Here is a 22,256-nt window from a genome sequence, read left to right on the forward strand (position 1 = left end):
ACTGACTTTGGTGACAAAATGTCACGAGCCCTGCATATCGACGGACCGGCAGTAATTTTCACAGGCTTTTTGGGCCAAGGACCACTGCCTGTAATAATTACAGGCCTATACTTAGGCTTCCTACTGCCCGGGGCCTATTCATAACGTGCAATTTAAGCTTTTCTCTTTTTTTTTCTTTCTTATCAATCACTAAAACTGGGAGGAATTTGATATCGCGTCCTCTACCCTTCAAAAAGTACTCCCTCCCTCAATTCTAATACATGGCCCTACTAAATTATGTGCAATTTAACTTTTTCTATTCGCTTCTCTCTTCAATTTTTCTCACACGTTTTTCTTTTTACCTCTCTCCTTTCCCCCTTTTTTCTACTTGTCAGTCACTACTGGGGAATTTGATTTTGCGTCCCACATCCTTCAGAAAGCCCCCCCATGATCGATGCACATGTTCGCAAAACGAAACGGAGTGTCGACGGACTAAACAAACATCACCTAACACGAAACGCATTTGACGGATAATAGCAGGACATAAAAAGAACATAAAACGAACATTGACGAACACTAACGGATTTGCGAAAATACCATCCGTTTGTTGTACGTAGGGCCGATCCGGTGAGGCGTATCATATTTTTTTCCACCTGTCCATGCACAAAACTTGCCGAAGGACTTAACGAACATCACCTTACACGAAACGCATTTTGGCATTGCGGATGATGGCAGGACATATAACGAACTGGACAGCAACTTATTGAAATTACACAGAACCTTGCCACATAATAAAACTCTTTTCAAAGCGGTAGTTGGCATCATAAAAACATCATAGCAACGCTAGAAGCAGTGGCGTAGCGTGGGTCATCACATGGGGGAGGGAGACCACGACCATGATTGGGGGTACCGGATCTGATGGGGGGTGGGGCACAAGCCGTTTTTCGGCAATTTTCCTATGCGATTTTTAAACATTTCAGATCGATAATAGGGGAACGTGACCCCTTGCCCTTATGACGCTACGCCACTGGCTAGAAGAATAACGTATTCGCTGATGATGCAAACCTGATGATTTATTATTATATTGTATAACTTTATAGAGTTGAATTTTGCAATATTTACACTATATAGGCCTACCGATTATTTAAAAAAAAACACTTACCACCTCCGGTACCACCACTTCTTGATCCGTAATTAATTGTATCACCTTCTCCTACGTTGGTTTGACTTGTTTCATCTATAACAGCTAAAAACTGAAATACTGCAACAAAGATAACAAGGCACAGATACATGTTGCGTTAAAGTCAGAAGACTAATGCCCTGTTCAGAATAGCCTAGGAAACAGCAACTTACTGAAATCACGCAGAAACTTGTCACAGAAAACAGCTTTATAAATAGTCTAAAACGTAGTCCATTGCTTGCTTTTTATTACAAAAGTCTATTACACCAAATACATTGCTTCGACTTTTTCCTTTATCATTTTTAACCTACACAGCCACTATTTGTTTACTGCCTCATGGTTGCCTTTTTCATAGATATATAATAAGGTAGCAAACTGAGTTCATTTTTGGTGCATTTTTTCATGAACCTGTATATAGCTGGAATGTAGCCAATTTGCTGCCTTTTAAAGCGGCTTTGTACTCTAGACGTGGTTTCTTTCGAGAAATTGGGCCTTTTTATATGTATGTACTTTGTAATGTTTTTTGTAAATACAAGCAAAGAAAAGATTTGTTGACCCCAATTGCATTTTGGATGGATTTTATTTCACTATATCAATCGTGTTCGCAATTTAACGCGGCTAGATGCTGTTTCTTTCGAGAATTTGAGCTTTTTTGATATATATGTACTTTGTAATTTTTTTAAAATAAATACAAGGAAAGAAAATCCAGACTTATAAAACCCCAACTGCACTTTTTTATGAGTTTTATTTGACTATTTCATTCGTGTTTGCAATTAAAAGGAAAAACCTCTTTGTTGAATCAGCGGGGTATACACGCGCAACAACTTATCGCGTTGCGTACTTTGTTAACGCTCAGATACGCGACGTTTATATGCATGCACGGCGCGGCGCAACCTATGAAAGCACTGACCTCATAAGAACCTGGTGGTTGAAAATGTCGGTTTTTTTGTCCGATTGAAAGTTTTGAATGGATTTCGGTCAGACTACGGACGGGCGGGTTCTCCGCTATTCATCAGTATACGGTAACCATTACGACGATATGATGAATAGATATGACTAACTAACGTTGACTCTGTAGTTAATATAATGCATATGGGTACGGACGGGTGGGTTCTCTGCTATTCGACAGTATACGGTAATTATGACGATATGATGAATAGATATGACTAACTAACGTTGACTCTGTAGTTAATATAATACATATGGGTACGGACAGGTGGGTTCTCTGCTCTTTGTCAGTATACGGTAACCATAACGACGATATGATGAATAGATATGATGAATAATTAACGTTGACTCTGTAGTTAATATAATACATATGGGTACGGACGGGTGGGTTCTCTGCTATTCGTCAGTATACGGTAATAATGACGATATGATGAATAGATATGACTAACTAACGTTGACTGTGTAGTTAATATGATACATATGGGTACGGACGGGGTGGGTTCTCTGCTATTCGTCAGTATACGGTAATTACGACGATATGATGAATAGATATGACTAACTAACGTTGACTCTGTAGTAAATATAATACATAGGGGTACGGACGGGTGGGTTCTCTGCACTTCCTCAGTATACGGTCATTATGACGATATGATGAATAGATATGACTAACTAACGTTGACTCTGTAGTTAATATAATACATATGGGTACGGACGGGGTGGGTTCTCTGCTATTCGTCAGTATACGGTAACCATTACGACGATATGCTGAATAGATATGACTAACTAACGTTGACTCTGTAGTTAATATAAATACATATGGGTACGGACGGGTGGGTTCTCTGCTATTCGACAGTATACGGTAATTATGACGATATGATGAATAGATATGACTAACTAACGTTGACTCTGTAGTTAATATAATACATAGGGGTACGGACAGGTGGGTTCTCTGCTTCTCGTCAGTAGACGGTAATTATGACGATATGATGAATAGATGTGACTAACTAACGTTGACTCTGTAGTTAATATAATACATAGGGGCACGGACAGGTGGGTTCTCTGCTATTCGACAGTATACGGTAATTACGACGATATGATGAATAGATATGACTAACTAACGTTGACTCTGTAGTTAATATAATACATAGGGTACGGACAGGTGGGTTCTCTGCTTCTCGTCAGTAGACGGTAATTATGACGATATGATGAATAGATATGACTAACTAACGTTGACTCTGTAGTAAATATAATACATATGGGTACGGACGGGGCGGTTTCTCAGCTATTCGTAAGCATACGGTAATTACGACGATATGATGAATAGATATGACTAACTAAAGTTGACTCTGTAGTTAATATAATACATAGGGGTACGGACAGGTGGGTTATCTGATTACGACGATATGATGTATAGATTCATCATGGCATACACAACAAATGCTTGCAATTGGACCGGAGTAGCTTTTGGCGAGAAAAGGTCATCACTTTACACAGGGTCAAATTTCAAACTTCAAACTTGTTCAAATTGGGTAAATACCATTTCAATGTATTGCTCTAGTAATAAGGATTCAGAAAATAGTTTGACCTATCTAGGACGACGTATTGTTTCTATACAGATGTTTTTGAGTCATTTTCAACTTAAATTTACCTTTACAAAATTATTCACCTGCACATAGCATTTTTCGGATATAAAATGTACCTATTTATGGCAAGATTGGTGGCGCTATTTAGTTGGAAATTACTATTTCAAGCTTTTAATATAAATATTTCCTTTTTTTTTGATGAATTATGTTTATAAAATTTCTTTGTTGCTTGTTTCCCCAATTCCATCTGTTTTAATGGCAGTATTGATTACCGACCCCTTGCAAATTAAAACAAAAAGATTTATGATAAATAGCGCCACCTATAGTTTGCAGTTATTTAATAATGAAGCCAATTCCATAATAACAGGGCAATCCTTGTGAAAGATATGACGGTTCCAAATGGTATCGAGACTTTTGGAACACCCTGCACATCAAACAACCGTGAACTGAGAATAAATATAATTAATGTGCGGCTTTTTGTTTGATTTATCACAATTTGAATTTTTTCTTGTGGGCAATGCAAATTATTCTTTGAGTGTGTAAATAAATGACCATTGATGGGCTTGGGCATTATGCTTTTACTTACGACAGCTTTGCGTGTTGCATGATGATGAATCGCTAGCCAATCCACTGCATTGACCACTTGGGCAAGTGTTGAGTAGAACGTCCCATGATCCCGCCCATGACCCCAGTGTAAGGAAGCTAAATATAAATGAAAAATATAACAATAATGTTAAAATTCCTTTCTCCGACATACTTTATATTTATTTTATCACGATTTCTACACTTGGTTGCTTTAAATGGCTTCTTAGTGCGTCTCTATTTAAATGGCTTATAAATGACACCTCAGATGCATAATTTTCCACCAATGCGTACATCGACAATGAGCTATTCAAGTTGTAACCCACACTACCCCTGTGGAAGATTGTGCAAATATCTTCCACAGGTGGAGTGTGTTTTTCAAATGTAATTTGCCAGGGTTGATCCTTTTGAAACTACTCCCCATGTATTATGGCTTTCGTTACCTATATCTTCCAAAACTGGAGTGAGTATTTCAAATACCCAATTGGCAATTCTATTCAAAACTCAGACTCCCTCTGTGGAAAACTTTGGCTAAATCTTGGACAGGGGTAGGGTGGATTTTAAATGGAATAGCCCAAGGTAAATCCATATAGCCACCACTCACCTTTATCACAAAGAAATGCTCCCATAGTAATATTACATTGTGCATGAATCATGCACAATCACTTCCACGGAACAGAAGTACGAACAGATCGAGAAGGAACTTTCGGTTGTGGTGTTCGCATGTCGCAAGTTCTATCATTACATGTTTGGCAAGTCTATTGTGTTGGAAACCGACCACAAGCCCTTAGTTATTATCAATAAGCCTATGGAGAATAAGCCCATCACGCAGTCTCGCTAGACCCCAACGGACAGTACATCAGCTTCAGAAGTTTGACATTACTTATCTTAACTACAAACTTACACTACATATATACAATAGATCTTAAACACTTTACAAATTACATAATATTTGAAATAAACAGGCGACTTTTGAGTTGAGATTTGAATGAGTTCAGAAAATTTGTTCAGAGAATTAGTAGGTTAGATCCTCGTTAGATTTATTCTAAACAAATAACTCACGACAATAACAGGTCCTGGTTCGAATCTTAGTTCCATTACCACATGTCTTACTGCAAGTACCCCACGGACCCCATGACTGCCATGAAGCTGCAAGAAACAGTGGTGATATTTGTTATTAAACTTCATCACAATTTGGACCTTTTCCTTCGGCTAATGCAAATATTCATTGAGTACGTGAATACGTCAAATCACAAAAACAAATCATAAAAAAATTCCTTTAAAAGGGGATGCGTCTGGTCCAGAGAGGAGATTGGGTGCGTTGTGGGCGTGGAAACAGACTTGAAGAACCAGGAATCAAATACTAGTTATGTATTCTCATGGCGTTTTATTAGTCGACATATAAAAATAAATGTAGTTGGTGGTAATTAAATATAAAAATGTTAAGAATGTTTGACATCTTGACAGTTATTAGTTTTTATTGTTGAAAGTTATGTCTGAACAATTATAAAATTGTACGGACGGGTAGGTTCTCTGCTTTTCGTCAGTATACGGTAATTATGACGATATGATGAATAGATATGACTAACTAACGTTGATTCTGTAGTTGATATAATACATAGGGGTACGGACAGGCGGGTTCTCAGCTATTCGTCAGTATACGGTAATTACGACGATATGATGAATAGATATGACTAACTAACGTTGATTCTGTAGTTAATATAATACATAGGGGTACGGACGGGCGGATTCTCTGCTTTTCGTTAGTATACGGTAATTACGACAATATGATGAATAGATATGACTAACTAACGTTGACTCTGTAGTTATTATCCCTGCGGTGTACCTCAGGGATCGGTGTGTGGTGCTCCGCTATTTACTCTCTATGCTGCACCAATCAGTGATATCATCTCTCGCCACAAGTTGCAGCACATCGAGTACGCGGATGACACTCAAGTTTATGCATGTTTTGAACGGCATGAGAGAGACTCTGTTATCCATCGTCTGGAAGCCTGCATTAGTGACATCAAAGCATGGGCAGTGAAAAACAGACTCCAGCTTAATGACGACAAGACGGAGATATTGCATTTTCGTTCGCGTTTTATTGACTCCGAACCACTTCCACCGGTTAAGATTGGTGATGCGTACATCAGTTCAAGCCTCGCAATCTAGGAGTCACCTTTGATAGCCATCTCAGACTTAAGAGTCATGTAAGCAACATTTGTCGTAGTGGCTGGGCATTTATTCATAAGCTTGGAAAAATCAGGAAATACCTCGATAACAATTCCACTGAGCGTTTAGTCCACGCTTTCATCACCTCCCGCTTGGACTCCTGTAATTCGCTCCTTACAGGCCTGCCCGACATTGATCTGCAGAAACTCCAGAAACTCCAAAATGCCTCGGCTTGTCTCGTCACATGCACTAAACGCAGAGAACACATCACTCCAATCCTTGAGCGCCTCCATTGGCTACCAGTGTCACACCGAATCAAATATAAGGTTCTTCTTCTTGTATTCAAAACGCTCAATGACCATGCTCCTGTCTATCTAGATGAGCTGATATGCCGCTATATGCCCATCCGCACCCTCCGGTCTTCCTCACAGAACTCTCTCAGGTTCCCATCGCAGCGTCCACGGACACAATATTATGGCCATAGGGCATTCGCTGTTTGTGGGCCAGCACTCTGGAACTCTGTGCCATTAGAGATCAAGAATGCTGCTACAACTGACCAGTTTAAGTGTCGTCTGAAAATCATTCCTTTTCAAGGATTACTATGGCTGATTGCACCATGCTGGTGCATTGTTATGACTTTGTGCTATATTTTTGCCATATTTGTGTTGATTATGATTATTGCTTTTGTTGTTTTTGTATATACATTATATAATATGTTATGCTTTTTAGAAATTACTGGAATTATGTGATATCTGTAATGTATGTATTTTATTGTTTAAATTTGCTTTTTATTATGTTGCCTGTACAGCGCTCAGTGGCTTGCTTGCTTGCAATGGGCGCTTATAAATCCCTCCTTTATTATTATTATTATTATTATTATAATACATAGGGGTACGGATAGGTGGGTTCTCTGCTATTCGACAGTATACGGTAATTATGACGATATGATGAATAGATATGACTAACTAACGTTGACTCTGTAGTTATTATAATACATAGGGGTACGGATAGGTGGGTTCTCTGATATTCGTCAGTGTACGATAATTACGACGATATGATGAATAGATATGACTAACTAACGTTGACTCTGTAGTTAATATAATACATAGGGGTACGGACGGGGTGGGTTCTCTGCTATTCGTCAGTGTTCGGTAATTACGACAATATGATGAATAGATATGACTAACTAACGTTGACTCTGTAGTTAATATAATACATAGGGGTACGGACGGGCGGATTATCTGCTTTTCGTCAGTATACGGTAATTACGACAATATGATGAATATATATGACTAACTAACGTTGACTCTGTAGTTGATATAATACATAGGGGTACGGACAGGTGGGTTCTCTGCTTCTCGTCAGTAGACGGTAATTACGACGATATGATGTATAGATTCATCATGGCATACACAACAAATGCTTGCAATTGGACCGGAGTAGCTTTTGGCGAGAAAAGGTCACCACTTTACACAGGGTCAAATTTCAAACTTGTTCAAATTGGATAAATACCATTTCAATGTATTGCTTTAGTAATAAGGATTCAGAAAATAGTTTGACCTATCTAGGACGACGTATCGTTTCTATACAGATGTTTTTGAGTCATTTTCAACTTAAATTTACCTTTACAAAATTATTCACCTGCACATAGCATTTTTCGGATATAAAATGTACCTATTTATGACAAGATTGGTGGCGCTATTTAGTTGGAAATTACTATTTCAAGCTTTTAATATAAATATTTCCTTTTTTTTTGATGAATTATGTTTATAAAATGTCTTTGTCGCTTGTTTCCCCAATTCCATCTGTTTTAATGGCAGTATGGATTACCGACCCCTTGCAAATTAAAAAAATATGATTTATGATAAATAGCGCCACCTATAGTTTGCAGTTATTTAACAATGAAGCCAATTACATAATAACAGGGCAATCCTTGTGAAAGATATGACGATTCAAAATGGTATCGAGACTTTTGGAACACCCTGCACATCAAACAACCGTGAACTGAGAATAAATATAATTAATGGGCGGCTTTTTGTTTGATTTATCACAATTTGAACTTTGTCTTGTGGGCAATGCAAATTATTCTTTGAGTGTGTAAATAAATGACCATTGTTGGGCTTGGGCATTATGCTTTTACTTACGACAGCTTCGCGTGTTGCAGGATGATGAATCGCTAGCCAATCCACTGCATTGACCACTTGGGCAAGTGTTGGGTAGAACGTCCCATGACCCCAGTGACATGGAAGCTAAATATAAATGAAAAATATAACAATAATGTTAAAATTCCTTTCTCCGACATACTTTATATTTATTTTATCACGATTTCTACACTTGGTTGCTTTAAATGGCTTCTTAGTGCGTCTCTATTTAAATGGCTTATAAATGACACCTCAGATGCATAATTTTCCACCAATGCGTACATCGACAATGAGCTATTCAAGTTGTAACTCACACTACCCCTGTGGAAGATTGTGCAAATATCTTCCACAGGTGGAGTGTGTTTTTCAAATGTAATTTGCCAGGGTTGATCCTTTTGAAACTACTCCCCATGTATTATGGCTTTCGTTACCTATATCTTCCAAAACTGGAGTGAGTATTTCAAATACCCAATTGGCAATTCTATTCAAAACTCAGACTCCCTCTGTGGAAAACTTTGGCTAAATCTTGGACAGGGGTAGGGTGGATTTTAAATGGAATAGCCCAAGGTAAATCCATATAGCCACCACTCACCTTTATCACAAAGAAATGCTCCCATAGTAATATTACATTGTGCATGAATCATGCACAATCACTTCCACGGAACAGAAGTACGAACAGATCGAGAAGGAACTTTCGGTTGTGGTGTTCGCATGTCGCAAGTTCTATCATTACATGTTTGGCAAGTCTATTGTGTTGGAAACCGACCACAAGCCCTTAGTTATTATCAATAAGCCTATGGAGAATAAGCCCATCACGCAGTCTCGCTAGACCCCAACGGACAGTACATCAGCTTCCGAAGTTTGACATTACTTATCTTAACTACAAACTTACACTACATATATACAATAGATCTTAAACACTTTACAAATTACATAATATTTGAAATAAACAGGCGACTTTTGAGTTGAGATTTGAATGAGATCAGAGAATGTGTTCAGAGAATTAGTAGGTTAGATCCTCGTTAGATTTATTCTAAACAAATAACTCACGACAATAACAGGTCCTGGTTCGAATCTTAGTTCCATTACCACATGTCTTACTGCAAGTACCCCACGGACCCCATGACTGCCATGAAGCTGCAAGAAACAGTGGTGATATTTGTTATTAAACTTCATCACAATTTGGACCTTTTCCTTCGGCTAATGCAAATATTCATTGAGTACGTGAATACGTCAAATCACAAAAACAAATCATAAAAAAATTCCTTTAAAAGGGGATGCGTCTGGTCCAGAGAGGAGATTGGGTGCGTTGTGGGCGTGGAAACAGACTTGAAGAACCAGGAATCAAATACTAGTTATGTATTCTCATGGCGTTTTATTAGTCGACATATAAAAATAAATGTAGTTGATGGTAATTAAATATAAAACTGTTAAGAATGTTTGACATCTTGACAATTATTAGTTTTTATTGTTGAAAGTTATGTCTGAACAATTATAAAAAAAGAGACTTTAGTGACATGTGCAAATTGTATTTGTCTAACTGATTGTATACTGTTTGAATAGTAAACCATTTAACAACAACACAGGGACTTTTTCGCACACCCTCTACATCCACATTTGAGCTTCGCGGGGACCTTCACAATCAGGATCATTCAAGCGTTTAATCCCGTATAATCTTTAGGGAACAACCCAAAAGCTCGACGAAGCCCTATAAACGAAAGTCCTTTCGTTAGGGGGGAGGGAGTCAGAAAGTCCGATTACGTTTGTAAAAAAGTAGTTAAAACATCGGTCAAAGTTTATCTTTTTTTAAGGATTTAATATATCATTTTCAAATTTTAGTAGCCTATTTTCCGAAGTACGATATTGACATTTTACAGTGGTTCTTTCAAATCAATATGGAGTGTAGTACCCTGTGTGTGTAAATGTACTGTTATTTTGTTACTTTTGTATTTTGTAATTCAAATAAATATTATTATTATATTGATCTATGGTCCACAGAAATGCCTCCTCTCCATACCAATGGTACGTCCATATCGATCGGTTGGATGTCCAAGGGCCCCGTAAACGTATTATAGAATAAGACGGTGCGTGGCTTGTTTTAACGATGCAATAGAAGCCTACATAACATGTTTGCCTACAATGATGAGATTTTAATTAATTCAGTTTCGAAATCTATAGGAACAGAAAGAGTATGGTGTACACATTCCAGGAAAATGTTTAATCTGTTTCTTCCAACATTCTATATTTCCCTAAAATTATTACATTTTGTCTCCAAAATCCCATGTAAATGATTCTCCACGCTACACAGAAATTATGCGCGAAAAATCATTTAGATTTTACACAATTTGACATAACTTTAGAAAATATTGGAATAGGCTATCTTGAAGGGCAACATGAGTAAATATTAAGAAATCAAACACCGCGTCCCCGGCGCTACACCCATGTAATAGAAGGTCGTAAAAAGATACTCCGATAACAATAGTCATCAATATGTCGTTTCCAGTCCCTGGCTGAACTATGGGGTTCAGCTATTAATTTTCTAAATAATTCTATTACCCATAGCATTAAGAAACTAGTATCTTGATAAGTAAAATATGAGGTGTGCAGCTGGTTGGGGTGGTTACGGATCGTTAAAACCACTAACCGCAAAACGAGGATATTGAACTAGTTTACCCGCGGGGTTTCAAAGAACCACTAACTGCGAAATATGGATATCCAAGTAGTTTGCCCCGCATGGCTACAAATAATCACTAATCGCGAAATATGGATATCCAACTAGTTTGCCCCGCAGGGCTTCAAAGAACCACTAACCGCGCAATATGGATATCCAACTAGTTTGCCCCTCAGAGCTTCAAAAAACCACTCACCGCGAAATATGGATATCCAACTAGTTTGCCTCGTATGGCTACAAAGATCCACTAACCGCGCAATACGGATATCCAACTTAAAAAAACGCATCAATATCTACCAAAAAGGGTGAAAAGCCACATAGGAAAGATTGTTTAAACTTTGGCCAATTTTTTACGTTTTGAAACGTTTTTTGATAACTTTATTTAACTTAAAACTTTTAATCTTTCCTCAGATTATTAAGGGTTAATATATTTAAGCAATCCCCTGTCACAAAATAATATAATTCTAGTTTCATATATTCCACATTTCACGATGGGTCAAAGAGCCAGTTTGTGCAGGGAAATCTCTGGTATATGCGTGTCGTCATTGTTCTTGTAAGGAGAAAAGGGAGGGCTACCACATGTATAGATTTTATTACTCTGTTGGTGGTGAGAGTGAGTGGTGTTATAGCATTGGGTTTTAGAGAAAAAATAGTTTTAAATTATAAAATATAATCTAGAAATGTGGCACTGGGCACTTTAAGTCAATTCCAGCACTATATATAGCGTCAGGTCCGTGGGACCAGACGCGAAAACCCTGATATTAGGAAAGAAAAGGCGCAAAATTTTATAGTGCGCTACGCACAGGTACAACACCTAGACGTTGTTCCACGAGCCTCAGCACACTGTACAGGTTGTCGCTGATCACTACGGCCCCTTATCATTCCATAAACCATTTAACAACAAATCAGGGACTTTTTCGGACACCCTAGACATCCACAATTGAGCTTCGCGGGGACCTTTGCAACCAGGATCAGCTCCCCGAGTTTCGTTCGGGTTACAACGAGACAATTAGCAGTAGGTTCCTTGTCCAGGGGAATTTAAGCTAACTCAATTTTTCCACGAGAGTGCACTGACCACTGCCAGGGTTCGAACCCGCAACCTCTTGCATCATAGTCGAACGCCTTATCTATCAAACGCCTTATCGATTGAGCAAAAAAAAAAAAATTTAAACCTAGATATTTATATCTAGATTTTAGAATTAAAAAATACTGAAGATGTTTTATGTGGCCCGAAGAAACGACTGTTTGGTATTTCCTCCACAACTAAGCGTTTTTGCCCAAATTTGACCTCACAGATAGATTTCGCACTTGCTTGTGATACCATGTAAACGTTACCATGATAATAACTCAACTTTTATATTCGTGACACTAAGCACGATGACTTCAGATGACACTGCCATGAAGAAGTATTAGCCTACAAAAACAACTTTAGTTTCGAGCCACTCTGTTGTAGGAGGCAAAGCCCAGTAAACAAAAACATGTCTATTAATAAACGTGCTTTGGTTTGGTCAAAACGTTTTTCAATAACATTTAAATGGGTTATATAAAGGTTATTAAAACGGTTTAAGAACGTTTTATATGAAAAATACTACAATATTTTAAAAGCATGCTGTTAAAGTTTGTGCTAAATATTTGATCTACACGTAAATAAAATTATGTTTAGAATGTTTTGCAACCAGTTTTCAAAAATGTTATTAAGCAGGACGGCTCACTTGCCCATAGCCATATATCTCATGCAGCTGTGATTGGTCCTCATTGGTTTTAATGACCTTTGCAGACTTTTCCCGGGGTTTTATGTCCTCTCCTTTTTCAGAGGACTTTTCCACCTTAGGATTAGGTTTGCAGGGAGGGAGTTTCGCCTGTTTGGTCAAATGTGTGTTTTTTTATATGTGAACTTTGTTTGAATAAAGCATGAATAATAATACAACAAAAGTGTATCTGGCTCTATTCTTTCTGAATGCTCACTTGCCCATAGCCATATATCTCATCCAGCTGTGATTGGTCCTCATTGGTTTTTATGACACAACAAAAGTGTATCGGAGCCAATTCTTTCTGAACATTGCAATATTTACACCATATACTCTCTTGAACACTTACCACCACCGCTACCACCAATGCTGGATCCGGCATTAATTGTGTCACCTTCTCCTACGTTGGTTTGACTTGTTTCATCTATAACAGCTAAAAACTGAAATACTGCAACAAAGATAACAAGGCACAGATACATGTTGCGTAAAAGTCAGAAGACTAATGCCCTGTTCAGAATAGCCTAGGACGTTTTCGTCCGTCTTCACTCTATGCCGCACAGCAAGTTACTGAAATCACACAGAAACTTGCCACAGAAAACTATTTACATATAGTTGCGTTGGAAGAAGAGGCTATCGTGCGCCCTCGAAATCAACTTCGAATCGACGCGTCGACGTCTCTAGATCAGAAATAATGGGTAGAAAACGATAAGCTATGTTAGAAAATTCAAACAATGACGATGTCATATTACAGGGTTCAAATTTCAAAACTGCTCAGATATTGACAAAACCCACACTAAAGTATTCCTAGTTTGACATATCTGCGGCACACCGTTCTTGAGTTATAAACGTAAAAATCTAAAAGTGTTCCGATTTCAATGAAAATGGTCTCAAATTAAATCATCATGCAAAATGAAGTCAAATAAGGAATAGTTTTTACTGTCTAGAATGCTTTGTTATTGCCAAAATCCGATAATAAAGATCAACCACCATTGCAGCCTATAGGTCCTTTTGACCATGACCTATTTTTGCGATGTTTCTTAGGTAACGAATCATCCTAGATGGTGAGAATTATACCTTATTTAACTTCATTTTACATGACAATACAATTTGGGACCATTTTATTTATTAAATTTTGACTTTTTTGTTTATAATTTAAGAACGGTATGTAGCAGATATTTCATACTATACCTTTTCTGATGAATACTTTCGTGTGTTTATTTTTTGACAAATCTGAGCAATTTTGAAATTTGAACATTGTAGTATAGAATTTGACCTCTGTTGACCCCTTTGGACATTGTTTGAATCTTTTAACATAGCTATCGTTTTCTACGCATTGTTTCTGATCTAGAGACGTCGATTAGAAGTTGGTTTGCTGCGGGTGCACGATAGCCCCTTCTTTCAACTAAACTAAAAGCGGTAGTTGGCATCATAAAAACATCATAGCTACTGTGCATTCAATTAACTAAGACTAGTTGTATTTATTCAATATTTGACAAAGTATCGATAAGTGTGAAAAATCATGAATGAAATGTGACGTGTCATGTCAAAAGGAGACACTTTTGGGCAGGTTATCGATTTTGAGGTTTTTACATATCTTAAATATACAGATATTTTGCTCCACAACGCCGTTTTCCCCAATGAAATCGGACATTCCTAAGCGAAGATATTGAGTTCGTAAGTTATGGTATTATAAAATTGGAAATTGAGATGTCGGCCTTTAAAAATATTATTGACAATGTTGAGAGTAAGAATTACCTTGAAAAATGTCTTAAAAAATGCAAGATGGAAGTTATATTCTGGTCTGAAACTATCAGACAATATTTTAAACATTAATAACATCACAAATTCGCAACAAACCCAAATTGTAAAAAAAATCACCCCCGGGCAGATTTTTGGCTATATCTCCATTTACGATCCTGCCCAAAAGTGTCTCCTTTTGACATGACACGTCACAAATGTTGGTAAATATTGTCAGACCGAACAAGTTTCAACTTCCACTTGACAAACCGGATGAGAAACACTTTTAAGTGTTTTAAACACTTTTAAAATTCTTTACTAATTTGGTCGTTTCCCACGATATTTTTCTAAAAACGTCGGGTACCATAAACTTTTCTGGATCAACTTCCTTTCAGTGCAATGGGTTATTCCATTTAAAATCCACACTACCCCTGTGGAAGATTTGGCTAAAGTTAAGTCTCCCACAGAGGGAGTACGAGTTTTGAATAGAATAGACCGCTGGGTAACTTCCATTTGAAATACTCACTTGGAAGATATTAGTAAAGCCATGATGCAGAGGGAGTATGGGTTTCAAAATGATTTAACCCTGACCATTTACATTTGAAAAACATATTCCTCCTGTGGAACATATTTACAAAATCTTCCGCAGGGGTAGTGTGGATTTTAAATGGAATAGCCCAATCATGGTAATTTAATGCTGAGATTTATTCGACCATCCGTATCGGGAAGTAATGTCCGGCCAGTAATATATATGTGTTGAAAGCCCAGGGCTGGAACATTACTTTATAAGATGAACTATTATATGCCTGGTACGTATGATAACAGAGATGTGATGATGAAGGTAGAACTTTTTGAATGACCCTCGTATGTCAAAGGTAGCATTGGTGCATTATTTGCTGCATTTTTCATATATATGTGGAAGGTAGCCAGTTTGCTGCCTTAACGCGGCTTTATACTCTATATGTTGTTTTTTTCGACGAATTGGGCTTTTTTGATATGTATGTAGCCTACTTTGTAATGCTTTTTATAAATAGAAGCAAAGAAAAGATTTGTTGACCCCAACTGCATTTTGATGGATTTTATTTCACTATTTCACTTGTGTTTGCAATTTAACGCGGCTGTGTTGATGTTGGCTGTGTCTAAATGTTGATGTTGTTTCTTTTAAAGGAAGGTGACCTGATATATTTGGAAAATCAAATTCTTTAAAACTTACGTATAACATAAAATGTCATCCCTTTCAAGCACTCATGCAAAAAGAACATATAAATGTTTTTTTTGTAAATGTGACTAATTGTCAATGGACTCAAAAACAAACATGGGAGACAACAACATTTTGTGGTGGTCATGTTCTATACCAACCGAGAGATCATTTGGTTTATTTATATATAAAGAATATCCTTTATGGGATTTCTTAAGTATCTCATACCAAAGAAAAATGCCTCTACACCAGACATGACCATAATCTGCGCGTATTTAAAGGCACATTATTTCTTATGACGTTATTAATTTAACAACTTCTAGATTCCATGGGAAAGTGACGCTTGACCCGGACAAGACCATAATCCGCAGCCATTTCAGGGCACATATTATTCCCTATGGTAAATGCCCCAAAGCCAAACATGACCATAATTTGCACTAATTAAGGGCACAAGTTACCATTGTTCACCATAAATATTCGCCAATTGGCACACTTCTAGATTCCATGGGAAAGTGACCCTTGACCCGGACAAGACCATAATCCGCAGCCATTTCAGGGCACATATTATTCCCTATGTGAATGCCCCAAAGCCAAACATGACCATAATTTGCACTAATTAAGGGCACAAGTTACCAAAGCCTCAAAGTGTATTTTATAACACCCAATTCCATACTTTACGCATATTTCAAATAATGACCATGTCATTTGCCATGATTTGTCATAAATGCATATAATTAATGCATAATATCATTGAAAGCCGAAAAATAACTGCACATGTGCGTCTTCTTTTATAGACATGAAAAGTTTTGCTTCACTCATTTCACGTATTTATTTCCCATCTTAGGCACAGTTAATTGGTATGTATTTACCACAATGCCCAGGAAACTGGTGACATACATGTACTTGGCTTGTATCTTTAACTTCAACAACCATTTTTGGTTGTTTTATTTATTTTTTTATTTTTTGATTATGTGGTAAAGTGCTTTTTCTTCTACTTTTTGTTTTTATGATAAAGTGCCTCCTTGATGCCGACAGAAACATTCTTTTTGTGGAATTATTTTCGCATACAAATTCTCAGACTTCAGAATTTGCTATGAATTCAACGTCATATCAAACTTATTTTGAATTTGTTGACTTTTGTGATCTTATTTCTATACAGCTAGTTCTCTATTTACATTGAAAAACATTTTTCTCAAGTGTTTTGCACTTGGAGACATTCTTAGTTTAACACGACCGCTATATGCAGTGTTTAAGGCTCAAGTATATACAATTGAAAGCTTTAAGACTTAAACTTGAATTCAAAATTATAATAACTTGCTAACTTGCGAGTTATTATCTTATCCGTGTCCCCACTTATTATGATAAACATGTTTTATTAAACATGTTAAGCCATTAACTTAATTTCCATTAACAAATTAAGCCTGCACGGCTTGATTATATTCACTTCAATTCTTATATTGTTATGCATGAATTCGAATTTAACTAATTTTGTGAATATTTGACATTTCTTAAGGTATTTTTGTTTCACATGATTAACTTTGAAACGTTTAACGCTCTGATAAAACATTTAATGCTCGTGTAAATTCAAGCCGCATAATTTAGCATTAAACATGTTTTCACAGTTACGTAAAACTTATGACCAATTGATTATTCTTACTAATTTAATGTTTGTGTAAATTTAAGCCGCATAATTTAGCATTAAACATGTTTTCACAGTTACGTAAAACTTATGACCAATTGATTATTCTTACTAATTTTCCGCTAAAACATGTTAACTTATTCATGACTCGCTGTTACTTTACTTTCACTTAATACATGTACACTTATTGGGCGTGGAGGGTGGGTTTTTCAGTAGAAGTTGATCTCTCGATGATAAAACATGATATGAGTCAAAACCCATTTGCATTTGACCAGCTACAATTATGCCAAGTGATTGGTTGCATCATAGCAACAAAACAACAAAAACATTTAACAAAACCATTATGTTTGCTTTATAACCATGCACCTGTTTTAACACGGGTGAACGCATATCTGAAATCACTGATGTGCATAACTCCAAGTGGATCAACGGCTTAGCCCATATTATACACAAGGGCGAAAAAACTCCCATTTTACACCTGGCTGTAAATTTTCTCCCCATTGACAATCTAGTTTTAATTCGACTTCGCTTAATTAAAAGCCATTGTCAATGGACTCAAAAACAAACATGGGAGACAACAACATTTTGTGGTGGTCATGTTCTATACCAACCGAGAGATCATTTGGTTTATTTATATATGAAGAGCTTTGTTTCAAAACCCCTTACATCCACTTTTGGCCAAATTGAGTTATTGGCATAATATTATAGTGTGGGTAAAAATACACATTTTGGTGGTTGTTTGACCTTCATACTACCTTCCCTTCCGGAGTTATCGCATATTTCCCGTTTGGGAAATCTTATGGAATTTCCGGAAATCTGAACTTAAAATGAATATAGAATTGTTTTGTTTTAAATTTTTTGATGTATAATGGTAGCCTGGAATGTTCTTTACCTATTAAAACCAAAAGGAACTGTTTTTGGGTCACTATGTTTGAAAAAATCATTTTAATTAACAAAAGGTGTAGCTTCGGAAATACCCAAAAATGCCATTTTCCCGAATTTAATTAAAAATTCATAATTAAAAAAGTAAATGAGATATTTCAATTTTTCTTCAAAGCATTAGTCAAGTTACATAATGAAGTGCAAACAAATGGGCTCAAATTTGATTGCAAAGGTGGTTTCTAGAAAAGGGGTAAATTTATTTTGTTGCAAAACCCCTTACATCCACAAAAGGTGCGATATAAAAGAAATAATAAAATAAATAGGAAGCCTTGAAAATTGTCCCAAACCTATTCTTTTAGTTTATATTCATCAACACTTTATCCAATCCCAAATTGAATCAAATCGAACAAGTAATACTTGCACAATTAAAAAAAGCTGTTTTTCTCATAAAGTCAAAAGTGGATGTAAGGGGTTTTGCAACAAAGCTCTTCATATAAAGAATATCCTTTATGGGATTTCTTAAGTATCTCATACCAAAGAAAAATGCCTCTACACCAGACATGACCATAATCTGCGCGTATTTAAAGGCACATTATTTCTTATGACGTTATTAATTTAACAACTTCTAGATTCCATGGGAAAGTGACGCTTGACCCGGACAAGACCATAATCCGCAGCCATTTCAGGGCACATATTATTCCCTATGGTAAATGCCCCAAAGCCAAACATGACCATAATTTGCACTAATTAAGGGCACAAGTTACCATTGTTCACCATAAATATTCGCCAATTGGCACACTTCTAGATTCCATGGGAAAGTGACCCTTGACCCGGACAAGACCATACTCCGCAGCCATTTCAGGGCACATATTATTCCCTATGTGAATGCCCCAAAGCCAAACATGACCATAATTTGCACTAATTAAGGGCACAAGTTACCAAAGCCTCAAAGTGTATTTTATAACACCCAATTCCATACTTTACGCAGATTTCAAATAATGACCATGTCATTTGCCATGATTTGTCATAAATGCATATAATTAATGCATAATATCATTGAAAGCCGAAAAATAACTGCCAAACAAGTTCCTTCATTTCAGAAGGAAGTTGCTTAACCCCCACCCTTTTTTTTCAATTTCAATGATTCAATATTCCATGATGCAGCGTGAAACATGCAGCATAAAGTTACCTGGCACTATCCAGCTTAATATAGGATGATACTTTTTTCAACTTGTGGAGCATAAGTTGATGATTGTGACTTTAGAATGCCGCCAGTTTGCCCAACATAATACCCAAATTACTTGTGGGTTAAGCGGTTAGCACCTCGAGAACTGATTTTGAGCATTGGAGTGGCTAAATGCTTTACTGTATATTATATCTTTCTTAACGGCTTTTCAAATAATTGTTGACTAAATAAACCCATACTTTGAAATCATACAAACACAAATTCCCATACCAATCCGTTGGATTTAATACTGTCACTGATACCGAATAGATGTAATTGGAACGTAGAAAAACCTAATCAAAACCTTCGTGGGATAAAAGCAGGAAAACCTTCCAATTGCAGCGTGTATCGTTTCAACATTTACCAAGGATTTCCATACAGGATCTATATACAATTTTTCTTTTATGAACTTGGTTTATCGTTTCGCCTTTGCCAACTGTCAAGTTCATAGCAAGAGTGTTAAATGTTACCTACTGGCTTTATGCATTTGACGAATTAAGTTTCAATTTGTATCCCCAAGAAAAACAATTAAATGTATCTTAAGATTGCTTAACCCGGCCCTGTACTATATACTTGCAGTCATTTGTACTTTTGTGGACATTGTTTAACTCTGGTGATGATCATGCCATTTCCAGAATAAAGTTTGCTTGACTTTGTTTTGTGACTACAAACTACTTGCATTGGTTTTTTGTTATCTGAGCTTTCATCAAATGCCAATTCCATGCTGACACACCCCTGACAATTATGTTGATGATGCGGTGTTGATGCGACTATTAATATTATAAGCTATTATAAATTTATCGATGTGCATCGATTTTAACGGTTTACAACATCACCTAAGTACGTATAATATTATTGCTGCATATGTGAGACACGTTCGCACCTCCTGCCGTTGCAATTTGGTAGTTCACAGCATCTTGCAACTGGTAGATGAGCTTTTGCAAAAATAGCATTCATCATTTCATAGCGAGTGTGTAGAAGAATTTAAATATCACAGATATACTTTAGTAGGTAATGTGCACTTCTTGAGTTATGTTGTAAGGAGTGCTGAAACAACAACACTTTTGTAAACCGTACCAAACTCTTTAACAACGATACAATAATCCGGCACATTTTCACGGTATATGATTTGTAAAATGTACTCTTGCAAAACATCAACGTGTTATTTTTCCATGATATATTGATTTAGATAACGAAATCAATATTTTGGCTGCTACGACCCCATTTCTGCCAATACCGCGTCTATCCTAAGTCCATATTGTAGTAGTAGTATGAGCTGTACATTCTAGGCCTTAATGCGGTTTGATCCAATGTTCATGCATGAAATTGTTTTTAATTTCGATGAGCTTAGGAACTTCGTTTTGCCATATCTCGTCCATCATTATTCATGTTCGTATTATAATCTTCAGTGGTATGTTATTCAAGAACTTCGGTATTATAACTTCTTGTAGGCCTTAGACTTGAATGCTGATATCCTCCGCAGTTTGATCCAAGCGTTCATGCGTTATGCGTGAAATTGTTTTAATTTCCCCGAGTTCAGGAGCTCTGCCTTGTGAGGTACCGCCCATTGTCGCTTGTTATAGACTGAACTGTATACCATGCATTATATCCACTACACATTTTGCCATATCCCACCAAGTACGCGAATTCCACAACTTCAGCACTATGAATTTCTGAAATGAAACAAAAATACACAGCACGAGTCGACTGATGCTAAACACTGTATGTCTTATACTACTGTTTTATGATTTATGCAGATATGATGTCTGTTGGTGTCTGTTCAGCCATGTTTCTTTGATATACGTCTGCACCTATAATTGTAAATATAGGCCTACTCCTTTGTTTTTATTTTTGAAATGCCTATTTGTTATAAACGTGTTTAACATTGGATGCATATGAACTCGCAAACGTAACCTTCGCCCCTCTACTTAGGCTTGTTTTGTTCTCTTACTGCATTAGTTGGTTAACTATCATGTAAAGGGGTCAACATCACTAACGCACTATGCAATTTGTGGCTTCCTCATCTACTGCTCCTCCTATTTTGTTCTATCTTAAAATCAACCTGTTTCTCATCTACTTTGTACAATCATGTATTCCTTGCTCGTGCCTGCATTTATATATCTTTGCATATTTGATGTGTCAGCATATCTTATAATACTATAAATGAATGCCTAACTACATAAGTTCACATTTTTAGTATAGGCCTATCCTCAAACTATATTTCTTGCCTATGATACGAATATATTCCAATATTGCTAACCTGGTCATGTGATCTGCTAACACTGTAATAAGCTTAAAGGTTCTCATATTTTACCATTGTACAAGACAATTTTTTTTTTTTTATTTAACAAGGCCTCTCGCTATCCTATACCATGTATACTTGCACTCCAAACGTCCTAAACCATCGGTGGAGTTTTGTGAATGCACTAACTCAATATAACTGGTATTAATTGACAACCACCCAAAAGAATCTTTTTAAAAGCATGTCACTATAAATTTTTGATATCAGGCCTAAAACTTAATATACTCACTTCCATTTATTTATTTACTTTTTTTTTCCCCTTGCATTAT

General features: G+C 36.7%; 1 protein-coding gene across 1 annotated transcript in view; it reads right to left on the reverse strand.

Moving 5' to 3' along the window:
• Window positions 1-22,256, reverse strand: part of LOC140171509 (uncharacterized) — a 49,339-nt gene that overhangs the window by 23,208 nt on the left and 3,875 nt on the right. Inside the window, exons 2-7 of the mRNA XM_072194780.1 lie at window positions 13,354-13,452; window positions 9,636-9,722; window positions 8,589-8,693; window positions 5,331-5,421; window positions 4,277-4,392; window positions 1,142-1,240 (exon numbers count right to left, since the gene is read on the reverse strand). Of these exons, the coding sequence (XP_072050881.1) occupies window positions 1,142-1,240; window positions 4,277-4,392; window positions 5,331-5,421; window positions 8,589-8,693; window positions 9,636-9,722; window positions 13,354-13,452 (597 nt within the window). The remainder of the gene's footprint in view (window positions 1-1,141; window positions 1,241-4,276; window positions 4,393-5,330; window positions 5,422-8,588; window positions 8,694-9,635; window positions 9,723-13,353; window positions 13,453-22,256) is intronic.

Source organism: Amphiura filiformis, chromosome 2, assembly GCF_039555335.1.
Source record: "Amphiura filiformis chromosome 2, Afil_fr2py, whole genome shotgun sequence".
NCBI lineage: Eukaryota > Metazoa > Echinodermata > Ophiuroidea > Amphilepidida > Amphiuridae > Amphiura > Amphiura filiformis.